Here is an 11,937-nt window from a genome sequence, read left to right on the forward strand (position 1 = left end):
CACTTTCAAGCTGTCCAAGACCACCTCTTTCAAGAGGAGCAGAGTCCGGTTGTTTAGTGCGGATTTTACGTATGGTCATGTGTTTTTTTTTGTATGCGTACCCTTTTAGTTTGCCGTTGAGTGAGCTCAGGTGTGCTGAGTGACTCAATCAAACACAGGTGTGTTCAATTAGCTCTGCTCCTGGAGGCAGTATATAAGAAGAACTTGTGACTTCATGGTCTCCCTTTGTGTCATTTTGCAGCAGATCATGCAGTGCACGCCCTTAAGGTGGTGTTGGGTGTGGTGGCGGCGTTGAAAAATCCTATTTTTGCATAAGGAACCATTGGTTTAGGCGCGAGGATCCGTTGGCCACGGCAAAGCGGCGCTTTGGGTGCTTTGGAAGAGTTACCAAAGCGTCAACGCGCCAGCAAAGCGTCAACGTGCCATGAAAAAAGATGAAAAAATTTAACTTTCAACGCTCCGTTGCGTGACGTTTAGCCGCGTTGGCCAATCAGCGGTGAGCTTGACCCGACGTCACAGACACGAGGACCGGAGGCGGAGGACAACACCGAGGCAAACACCGAGGAGGGAATGTATTTACGGCTGGCTGCCTGGTGCTGTATGAAGCCGCTCGGGGTTACAAGACGTGGGGAAAGTGAACCAGGAGAATGGGCTTCCTGGTTAATTCAGTGAATATGTGCGGCTGTGCATTAGCCGATAAACCAAGTTAGCGCCGGTCGGATAGCATTAGTTAACTCACCCGGTTGTGTGCGGCCACCACCTCCATATAATGAAGCCAAACATAACGGCTTAATCCGGGGAACTTTCACAACGAGTACAGCGAAGCACCGGTGTTTATATCTACGCCAGCCACGGTCCCCTGTCACAGCCAGGTAGGGTAATGTAGGCTAGTTGCCTTTATTTTCTACTGCCCTGCACACAATGCTGCTGTAAATGTGTTTGGTATGGTGCTGCCTTGCTGTTTGTGTTCATTTCCGAGTGGCGTGAATCTGTTTTAAGGCTATTTGTTCCGTTCAGTTGCTGTTTATTTGTCTTTTGGCACAATTGTTGGCCGTGTTGTTGTTGTTTTTGTGCGGACATGATCGCTGTTGTGTCGGGTCGGTTCTGATCGCAGCCATGGTTGATTAGGGGAATAAATATATGGGGGGGAGACTAGCTGCGAAGCGACGCGTTGAACCACTTTTTGACACAAAATGACCAAGCGCCAGATCGGGCGCGTTGGTCGCTTTGGCCCAAAGCGCCAACGCGCCCGGTGTGTTCTCAGCTTTAGTCTAGTCTTGAAATCAATCCGTCCCAAAAAAAAAATATATATTAGCGTTTATATATGCTGGAAGTTATTTTTATTAAACATACAACTATTTCAATAAAAAATTGTAGCACAAGGTCAAGGTTCAACATGCACATAATGAGTGTAACTCAGAAAATTGCATTTAATTCAACTGATGACCTCCATGCACTCTGGCTTTGTCCACCTAACCTGTGAGGTTGGCCTTCAAATATGTAAAAGTGAGGAGGCTCAGGCAGAGATTTGTTTCGCCCTTGTGTGGCAATTTTATTAAAGCACCATATCCAACAGACTTAGAAAGAACAGCAAAATCCCCCTCATCCAGTTTATATGTACCCTCATATCAACTAATTAATTTAAGGTGGATAAGACAATTTGTTGTATCGCAAAGTACAATGACAATAAAAGGCTTGAATTGAATTAGTGGGGGAGGTCACTGACACACTAGTCTCGCAAAGCCAGACCAAACTACAGCAAGTAGTACTGACACACATGCATGTGGCCAAAATGATATATATTTCTCAAAGTAATTTCTCCCTCAATTAATAAAACAATACATACTCCCAGTATGTACACTATCAGATTCTGCAGAACACACATAAATGAAAAGGCACGTGATACCGCCCCTCAGTACTACCTTAGTAAATTGTATAACTGCAACATGAGATGAATCATGGTTTCATCACAAAGCCATTTTGGGGAAAGGTAACCACCACATTATCAAACTCACATACAAGTCCATTATCCCCATCCCATTACACATATTCAACCCAGATCACAAAACCTTTATTTGTAGCCCCAACTATCCACAAGACAATGATATTACTTAAATGGAAGAACAGAGAGCAGTTCAACATCCCCACAATGGTCACTAAAATGACAAATATTATTGGAAAAACAATCAGCTGCACAAAAAAATTAAATGGTAACAATTCTTAGATCCATTCTGTTTCCAGTAAGCTAATCCCATAACCTTTAACACATGCGGCTATATAACTGAAAAAGATCTTCTAGTATCAGGTGCAGAGAAATTCACAAGTGCCATCAATATTACTACTCCAAAACAAATTGAAGAAGTTGTCACTTGTTGTTGAAGCTTTTATGCAGTTGAACTCTTCTGTTTCACCACAGTGACTTTGTGGTAGGTTCTGGCAAGAGGGGCGGGGCTGTCGCCGTGTGTCAAAGTGGCCACCAGCACTTTAGTGCCAGGGGAAGAGGCCATGATGGACACTTTGAGGTCTATCTCTCCACCTGGCGGCAATTTACCCATTCTGGGCAAGAGACAGAAGCAACATGTATTATATATTATATATTTCCACCTCTCTCTCACACACACACACACACACAATATCTCAAGTGTAGCCTTGCACAAAAGTCTTCAATAATATGAATAAAAACACTGAGTAACCCAAGGCCAGGCACTGACATATTTATGCCTCACAGAACTCGTTCCGCACCTTCTTAAGCCAAAAACGCAAATGCCAAGGCAGTGAGCATAGTGATTTATTTCCTCTTAACCTTAGATTTCCTTTGGATCTCTACTCTAATTAGCTAGCCACACCTAGCTGGGGTGACTCGTTTTGTTTTAGTGAGGACACAATACGTTGCAAACATTGGAAGAGAGCTTTCCCTCCTTTGGCCATCACATGGTTCTTGACTGACAGACGTAAAGTGGATGCATCTCACCTCCACTTACAGTAGGTTTATTGATGCTTAAAAAAAAATCCTGTTCTTCTACAACTACAATACCATGTAGCAGTGGCGGAGCAGCTGGAGCAAAAGTAATAATGACTGAGCCTGAAGGACTGGGAAGAACCGTGCAATTCAGAGCAACACGGTCCCCAGGTTTCTATGTGTGCATATTCGCTACCTGTCACGTATATGAAAATAAAATCCGAAACGATTAATGCGATTATGACCAACCTTTAAACTTATTTGTCTTACAGTTCGTAACATTCCCCCTCAAGTTTATATCTCATAATACGCTGCAGGAATTTGCACAAAACTCACAGCACACCATCCTGGGTCGTAACTGTTTTAATTGGGCTATATTGTACTTTCACCCATTTATTTTTAATTGCTGCCACTCTTCACCACTGTGTAAATGTTTCAATTGTTTTTTCTCTTCACCTGTTGTTGTGTATTTGATGTATTTGCATTGAATATTTTGTATGTATTGTTGTTTTTCCTTTGAATTTGTTTTGAACTCGACGTCATTGTAAATGAGGGTCACCCCTCAATTGGTCTCTCGAGGATAAATACAAGTTAAATGGAATGAAAATTAAATTTGATTCCACAGCTACACATGCATTCCCACACATGAAACATTTGCACAGAAGTCCAGTCCTGTACCAAACTTAATCAGTATGCTAATAATCCTAATGATTTATAGTGTGTTTTGAGGTCTAACTGTCATCAAACTTACCTGGCCTTAGCTTTGGTCTTTAGCAAGCCAGATCCCTGCAGAGTCAACTCAACTTCTTTTAGAGTTGTAGTTAAAACATTGGTGAAGGAAACCACAACGTTGTACTGCTTCTTCACCTGGATAGTGTCCCCTCCTTCGATCTGTGGAAAAGTCATAGTGACATGATGAGACACTAGACAACATCTATCTATATATATATATATATATATAGATATATATATATATATATATATCTATCTATCTGATCGAACTTGAGGCCCTTGATAATATTTTTGTATCATGACACTGGTGAAAATGCTAAATTGTTCTGAATGTGTTCGGACATTCATTTTGTGATATGGTTTGTAATGAGTTTGCATGTGTGGTTTTGGTCTTGGGTTCTTTCTTTACGAATGAAATAATACAGGTAGCTTTGGACATGGAACACAACCAATGTTATTTGTTGCTTGCCACTATTTAGTTTAGTTCAGTTTATTTTGTTACTTTTCCAACGTATTAATGATAAGCTTAGGCAAGACTAAGATAAACAATAGATCAACATTAAATGAATGCTTCTAGCATTGAAAACAAAAGATAAACAAGAAACACAGGACCAACAAGTTATAGGCTGAAGCATTAGCTTATTACGCCTACCCTTTTAACATTAATTATTTTGTCAGATCCCTTTTACATTTTACAGCTGACTGAAAGTATATACATTAAAAATGACTTTTGTCGACACATACCTCCCAATTCCCAACATAATTTACACTCTAGTGTTCAAATTTCAGTTTTGTTTTTGTAAATAATCTTGTGTTTATTTGCACATATTGATGTCTATTGTAAAGGTAAAATAGTTACTGAGCCATGTGTGTGCTACTCGGAGTCTCCTCTAATCCCATATCTTCCAGTTTGCTCTTTAATAGTCTATGGTCAATCCTGTCAAAGGCATTTTTTAGATAAATGTAAACTCCTCTCATATATTCGTTATTATATATCTCTGTGGATATTTGTTCTATCAGCGCCACAACTGCAATTGTTGTGGATCAGTTTGATCTAAATCCATATTTAAGTAAATTGTGTTTTTCTATGAAGTGATGAATTCTTTAGACAATACGTTTTTCAAATATTTCGAGAACATTTAAAAAAGTCAGATGGTTTACAAAACAAATGTCCTTATTAAACGTTGATATTATGAAGTGTGTGATGTTTCATCGGAGAATGTGTTGTATTAAAATTAAATAAACGTTTTACTCAAATACTATAGTCGTATGAGCTCTGAACAACCTACAGGCCACAAAAAGCTAACAGAAGTTCAAAACTACTCTGGGATAGATTCCAAGTCCCTTAATGCTAACTGCCTACCTCAAGTTGTAAGTTGCTTTGGATAAAAGTGTCTGCTAAATGACAACTAATGTAATGTAATAACGATTGAGTTGGAGAGTAGGCTGGATGCTGCGCTGCTGTACCTCTATGTTCATCAGTGGTGGGCTCAAGTTGAACTCCTCGGTAGCCAGGAATCTTTCATCAGTCCCCTTGTCCTTTATCACCACTGCCATGTTCACCATGCCATCAGCTGTAAAGCTCCCTTCATACTCAGAGCGAGGGACAGTGTGCTGGCGCTTCAAAACTGCAGCGAACATGAATGACGTGGGAGAAACGAAGTAACTCAAATATCTGTTGCAAATGATCACACTAGTTTGTTTTAGGGTTAGGGCAAATTGTATTGAAAATGAAATACTATTAATTAAGGTAATGCAACAATAGTGCCAGAGACTGTTCATATTCATAGTGTCTGTGAAACCTAAATGTCTTGGTATTCAGAGGGCTCCTCACCTTCTCCCGGCTTTATTTTGAATTCTTCACGTTTTTCCCAGAAGCTCTTCTGGGGGTCGCTGTTGTATTCTTTCATCTGAGCATTGAGGTGTTCCACCATGTCCTTAGGGCTGTCTGAATTGTTTGTGATTGTCACGGTCATGTCGATGTCCTTACCGACTGATGGTGACCCGTTTATGTCTAGGGACACCTCTATGACCTCCTTCAACTCTACCTCTGGGGTAGAAGGGGACAGATAGGTACAGTGTGTCAAACGGTTTTCAAATTGTTTTTTGATGGCCAAAAAGTATTTAGTCATCTCTTCCAATTAGAAGTGTTTGGTGCCTCAATCACAGGCGAATAAAATCAAGCAGACGGCCAAGCAACCTCCAATGACCAACATTTGGAGTATAATAGGTCCAATTCAGTTGGATTGTGAATGTTCAATTGAAAGCCATCAAGCAGTAAGTCATACCTGGTTCGTGTATCGAACAACTCATCTCACACATTTCAGGGGAGCCATCTATACAAAAAAGAGAGGTTTTGTAAAGGAATAGGCAACCAAATCAATCATCAAATCAAAAATGTACTTCAACAAAGTGATAAATGTGTGCTTTTAAGTGAGTGAACAACTCAAAGTCAGTTGAGGGTCCCTGCAGTTCTGTAAATAAGTAAACAACTGGAACAATAATCCATGGCTAAGATGTATCTGATCTGATTAATTACAGAACATATGTGTTTCTGTGTGCACCGGTTTAGTCATTAGAATACACACTAACAATTGAATTATCTTTATAGGAAAACTAAATAGGATGATCTTGGTTTGTCCCACTGACAACTACATTCAATGTAAAACAATCAAAATATTGCAAAGCCCTATTTGGCCATCGCAGTGAGTTTTTAACCCTATATTTCTCTTTCTCGTGACATCACAGAAAGAGAAATATAGGGTTAAAAAAAACTTACTTTGTAAATATTACTGTGACATCACAGTAATATTTACAAAGTACGTTTTTTTGTACACAACATAGACAGCGGTTTGACTGACATGGCTCATCAATACTGTACATTTATACTAAACAGTTTTGACTGAAGCAAAACACTGCAGGCATCCCAACTAACTGGACTCTTCTCACATGTAGGGACATTTCTGGTATTCAACTTGAAAAAAGTCTAATTTGATTTGAATAATATATTTTTGCAGTAATGTTGCCAGTGAGAATGAAACCTAACCGCAAACATAAAACGCAAATATACAATATATTGTAAAATATTGAGCCAAAATATATATGGTTTGTGACATTATGAGTGGAATTTAGGCTTACCTGCGTCAAGCGACATTATGTTATCACTTTCTGTAAAAGTCAGGGAGATTTTGTTATGAAAGAAGTAACAGTATCAACATGGAAAAGGGTCAATAGTTCATTAATAACATAACTGAAAACTTGTTGGCACTTTTGTGTCTTCTTAACCAGAAACCATGGTGTGAGCAGCATTATTCATGGAAATACACAGCCTTTATTGTCTCATTCAGTAACAATGGTTTAGAAAAAGTGCTTTGTGAAAAGTTTTTGCTAAGATTTTATCCAAGTTAAAAATAGGAAACAAAAAACAACAATGTAGTGGGGGCATATGTCTAAACAAATGTAGGAGTTGTGAAGCTTGTTTGAGTGATGAAGAGAGATCTCAATAATCTGCACTTGAAATGATTTCCCTCCTAACCATGACCTTACCAGACCACAGAGAATATGTGTGGTGTCACCCACATGAATGTGTGAGACAAGTGGAACTCGGACCCCTTTGTATGACATGTATAACTTTATCGCACCACTAGAGGTAAAAACGTCCACAGGCTGTTCATTAGGATTTTAAGGTGTATGTGTGCACACATGTAGCCTTTGTTCACATGGTGAAAGAAGGGTGAAGATGCTTTGTTGCATAGCCACTGACCAGTCAGTCTAGAGATACGGTATCCTCCTCCTCTTTCACCTAAAAATGATCGATAAATACAAGACATTTTTTTAATAACAAATGTGGATATCAAAGATTGGTAGAGGGTTAAGATGCTTTGTTACACTACCACTGTAGCTGTCAAATGAAGATAATCCTCCTCCTCTTCCACCTAAAAATTACAGAAAATAACAAGACATTATTTGTTATAACAAATGTGGATAACACAGATTGGTAGAGGGTAACGATGCTTTGTTACACTACCACTGACCTCCCCAGAAGATGCCTGCTGGTTCCCTCTCTGGAAAGGAAAATACAAAGTGGAGAAAAACTTTTTCACACAAGTGGAAAACATGGACAGAAAACACCCGACTTCTACTGTTCAATTTCACAAATTGACTGCTTTTTAAATAACACTGAACCTGACCTGTTTTTTTTTATTTTGTTTTCTGAGAATATCTCTTTATAGAATCCTAAAAGACCTGTCTTACTTTTTTTGTAGGTCTGAGTCAGATTTTCCGGTAAATCTGAACCAATGCTCTTGGTGTAGATCAGCTTTCCCACCCGCTCTTTGTCCACCTTCGTCCGCACCACCTGTCCATTCTTCACAATCATTTGTATGACGTCCGCATCAACAGAAGCACAGATGAACGGGGTATCACGTCCGACCATTAACTCACGTCGTTGAATGCCAACTACTGGGCTAGGGCCACAGCAGAATACATGGTCTGAAAGTGATGAATTTATTTTTACTAGTTACTCAAAATTCTCAAACGAGTCAAATCCATTATCCATTATCCATTATCTTTCATTTGTGTGTTCAAGACTGCTGTCCAAATTTAAAAACATTAAATGTTGGACGTTAATATACTTGAAATAATAAACTATAGCACCATGTTGAGTCTTACCTTTGTTCTTCTCCTGGGGGGTTGGGTCCACTACATGCCAGCCATCGTACTCTGGACCGAGGTCTGGTCTCTTCATCCAGCACTCCACCCACACATGGAAGTTCCTGCAAGGGGACACATGTGCAAACACACTCTCAACAAATGCACAATGCATACAGCAATAAACAAGTTCATGCTTTCAGGTATATACTGTATGATTAATATGATCACAGCCTAATGCACAACACACCCACATAAGAATATGAGAGTGGTGTTGGCATGTGCTCTCAGAAATGTAGGCAGACAGGAAAAACTAAGATGTAGTCAAGATAAATCAATTTAGTGCTTATTGGTACACAACTAATTCTGATAGCTTGGTAAAGTAAAAGTGTTATCTTTATTTATTTTTTGCAGAGACACCAACCAAATGCTGTCCGTTGACCGGAAGTTTGGATGATTGGACTTTTCTCCTCTGGGTGTATAATATTCTTCTATTTTCACGTTGCCATCGGTGTCATGGGCTGCGTTGAAAACGGTCACCACCCTGGAGGGAATCCCCAGCACTCTCAGCACTGAAAAGAAAAGGTCAGCTGTAACCATCAGATAAACAAGGATTTTGAAATCATCCACCCCAACAAGTAAAATTAATCTTTTATTACTTTCTGACCAAACATGCTTCTGGACTCAGGTATCTAAAAGGTATAGGCCAAGACAAATTATACGAGAAGGACCATTGTTTTGCGTTGGAAATAGCTCAATAACAATTTAATATATTAAATGACTATAATGACCTGTACAGAGGACAGATGCAAACACCCAGCACTGTCCATACTGCACGGGTTTACAGTTAGATGAGAACCAGCGCTGGAGAATGTCGGCGCTGCCAGTCCATTCTGTTGGACTGACTCCACCTTTGTAGTCGCCGTCCCACTTTCCATGTAGAATACCGCGGTCATCATTACAGTTCACCTTGCATAGAATAAGACACATTACTGACCATTTTTCCTTTCTTCCATGTGAAACTGCAGGGACACGTATTTGATGGGATGTGTATGCATGCTTGTGCATATCTATCACACACACATATACTACAGTATTTGTCAGTTTTGTTTCTCTCACCATAGCACAGATCACCTTGCTGATGTAGCTGGGGCTTGATCGACGGGCGTAGTCTTTGTTTGGGTCTTTTACATGTTGTGGGCTGACCTCTAGGAGCTTCAGACATGCGTCTAGGACCCCAGATTCATACTGCAAACATGGAAACACAAATAATTGTGTGATTGTTTCCTTTCCTGAAAATGATGATGGAACTATATATTATCCATGCATGAGAGTTGCATCTTGTTAATCATCACATACCTGATCAAATGACCAGGGCCGACCAACAACATTTTTAGTGCTGCCCACAAACACACATCCATAATCACTCTTGACGTACTCTTGTATTTCGTCATCCGTTGGCATATACACTGGATCATCTGTAAAGCACCGGTCATGGTGTGAAACTACTTCTATGATAATGAAACAAACTCTGGACACTAGAAGGAGTTTAACTCCACAGACCTACCTTTCAGCCAAGGGTTGCAGACCAGCACAAATTTTCCTATCTTGTAGGACCTGTTGTTATAACCACTGTTAGTCACTATATGGACCACAAGTTCATACAAAGCCACCGCGGAATTCACAGGTGGGTAGATGTGGATGGTGGCTGACTGAGGATGGTTGTCTCCTGGGTAGATCTTGGCTGACCAGTCTCTGGGGTCTGAATACTCATCAGAGGACTGGACTGGGAATCTAACGAATGCCTTGCCTGTATGATGAGAGAACACACTTGCACTTTACTAAACTTGACTACACTTTTTGAACAAAGACAAGTTATCATGTCCCTCTTACAAACGACACCACCATGCTTTTCAAATGAGCAGACTTAATCCTATCTTTGATACCTAGCCTAACTTCCAGGATCAGCTTCTCCAAGCGAGGATCCCATGACCGGCTCCCAAACTTCAGAGTGATTTTGAATGCTTTCCCTCGTCGCACCACCAGCTGGTTTTTGCTGAGCCCATCAGTTTCATGGTCATTTTGGTTTTCACTCGACTCAAAGTCGACTAGCTTCAGCTGGCAGATGCTTCTGTAATGACCTGGGAAAACAGATGAGGTATTGTGAAACCCCAATTGATCTAAAGACTGTATGAAATACATATTTTTCACTCACGGGATGCATGACATTGATCTTTCAAAAACTACAGAAACGGAGCACAAGCTGGAATACAGGAAGAGGGAAAGACTGGAAGAGGGCAGTTTTAGGAATGTAGTTCAAAGAAGCCAGTCATTTCATTGTGACACCATGTTCTGGACGAATCGTGGGCTTTCTGACTAGGTAACATAATAAAATACAAAACAACCCACCATCTATTCCGGGAAACAAAATCCTGAACCAAGTAATTATTTGTTACATTGTGTTCACATGTTGAAATACTGTACTGCTACTCTGTCACATACCTAAGAACAGCCTCACATTCCAAAACATCCTGATAGACTAGCTGTTTACAGCCAGAAATGCAAAGCCTGTCTTTGTGTATTCCTAACAACCTTAGTAATAAATAGCCGAAACACAGTAGTAAGACCATAAATATGTTCTGAGAAAACATTTATAAAATAATTCATTTTAAATGTACATGTTGGATGTAATACATATTATTTGCAATTGATTTATGTGTTCTGGTAGAGGGTGAATAAAGGTTTGTTGGAATGTGTCTTACCAAAGCCAGAAATTAGATGAATTCAATGTGAGTGAAGAATGACAAGTGATGAAAGTGTTTGTGTAAAACCGTTAGAGTTGACGGCATTACAAAAACAAAAAAAAACATTTTAAAGTTGCTCAAACGCATGCACATACTGCAGCATATAGATGCCACTACAATAAGAAAAAAGTATATCTGTATCAAATTTGATACAACGTTGTAACGTGATTGACCACCTTATATTTTGATAAGAACTTTTCACGCATACACCCTTCTCTGGAAGCAGGAAGAACTTACCAGGGAAGTTTTTTGTCGGTTGCGTGTGCTTCATGGTGTGACAGCAGGAGTTCCAAAGCGACTGAAGTTTTGCAAAGCAGACTCCAGCTTCACATTGATAAGAATCTCACTCTCCCTCTTTTTAACTCCTCTCCGCCGGTGACAGCCAAAGGGCGGAGACATTTTTGTGTTGTCTGTCATCATGTAAGTTTGTATGGCTGTATGTAACATAAACTAGTTTTAGAGTTTTAGAAATGTAGTTCAGCCATAGCATTATGACATCTTTATTTTGATGAATAATAGGCTTTATCAGACTGGGTAACATAAAACAATGCAAAACAATACACCATATATTCCAGGAAAAAAACACAGGACCAAATAATTATTTTCACACGTATAACTGCGCTGTCTCTCTGTCACATACCTAAGTTAAGTTAATTTATTAGTCAATGGTTAGAGTGCAATTTGTCTTTTCATATTATTTCACATATCCACTCAAGATACTGTATTCCTGAGAGTGTCCTCATATAGTGCAGCACCTGAGTGGCAGTTGGGGTATAAGTACCTTGCTCAAGG

At 39.7% G+C, this 11,937-nt stretch overlaps 1 protein-coding gene across 1 annotated transcript; it reads right to left on the reverse strand.

Moving 5' to 3' along the window:
- Positions 1-1,527: 1,527 nt before the first annotated feature.
- LOC307256177 (protein-glutamine gamma-glutamyltransferase 5-like) lies at positions 1,528-11,469 on the reverse strand. The gene is made up of 18 exons (XM_080035070.1): positions 11,383-11,469; positions 10,288-10,482; positions 9,909-10,151; positions 9,701-9,819; positions 9,461-9,589; positions 9,133-9,310; positions 8,766-8,913; positions 8,363-8,466; positions 7,946-8,182; positions 7,726-7,755; positions 7,585-7,626; positions 7,455-7,493; positions 6,830-6,859; positions 5,980-6,027; positions 5,526-5,741; positions 5,159-5,319; positions 3,711-3,850; positions 1,528-2,556 (listed from the first exon to the last, which is right to left on the reverse strand). Exons 1-18 carry the CDS (start codon positions 11,414-11,416, stop codon positions 2,385-2,387), a joined length of 2,265 nt encoding a protein of 754 aa, XP_079891196.1. The 5' UTR covers positions 11,417-11,469; the 3' UTR covers positions 1,528-2,384.
- Between the last annotated feature and the right edge of the window lie 468 nt (positions 11,470-11,937).

Source organism: Ammodytes marinus, assembly GCF_949987685.1.
Source record: "Ammodytes marinus genome assembly, chromosome: 10".
Taxonomy (NCBI): domain Eukaryota; kingdom Metazoa; phylum Chordata; class Actinopteri; order Uranoscopiformes; family Ammodytidae; genus Ammodytes; species Ammodytes marinus.

Coding starts and splice junctions, on each gene's coding strand:
- LOC307256177 (XM_080035070.1), bottom strand. CDS start 11,416: ATGAAGCACACGCAACCGACAAAAAACTTCCCTG. Junction 9,590..9,700: donor GGCCCTGGTCATTTGATCAG/GTATGTGATGAT, acceptor CCATGTTTGCAG/TATGAATCTGGGGTCCTAGA. Junction 8,183..8,362: donor CCCCCAGGAGAAGAACAAAG/GTAAGACTCAAC, acceptor CATCACTTTCAG/ACCATGTATTCTGCTGTGGC.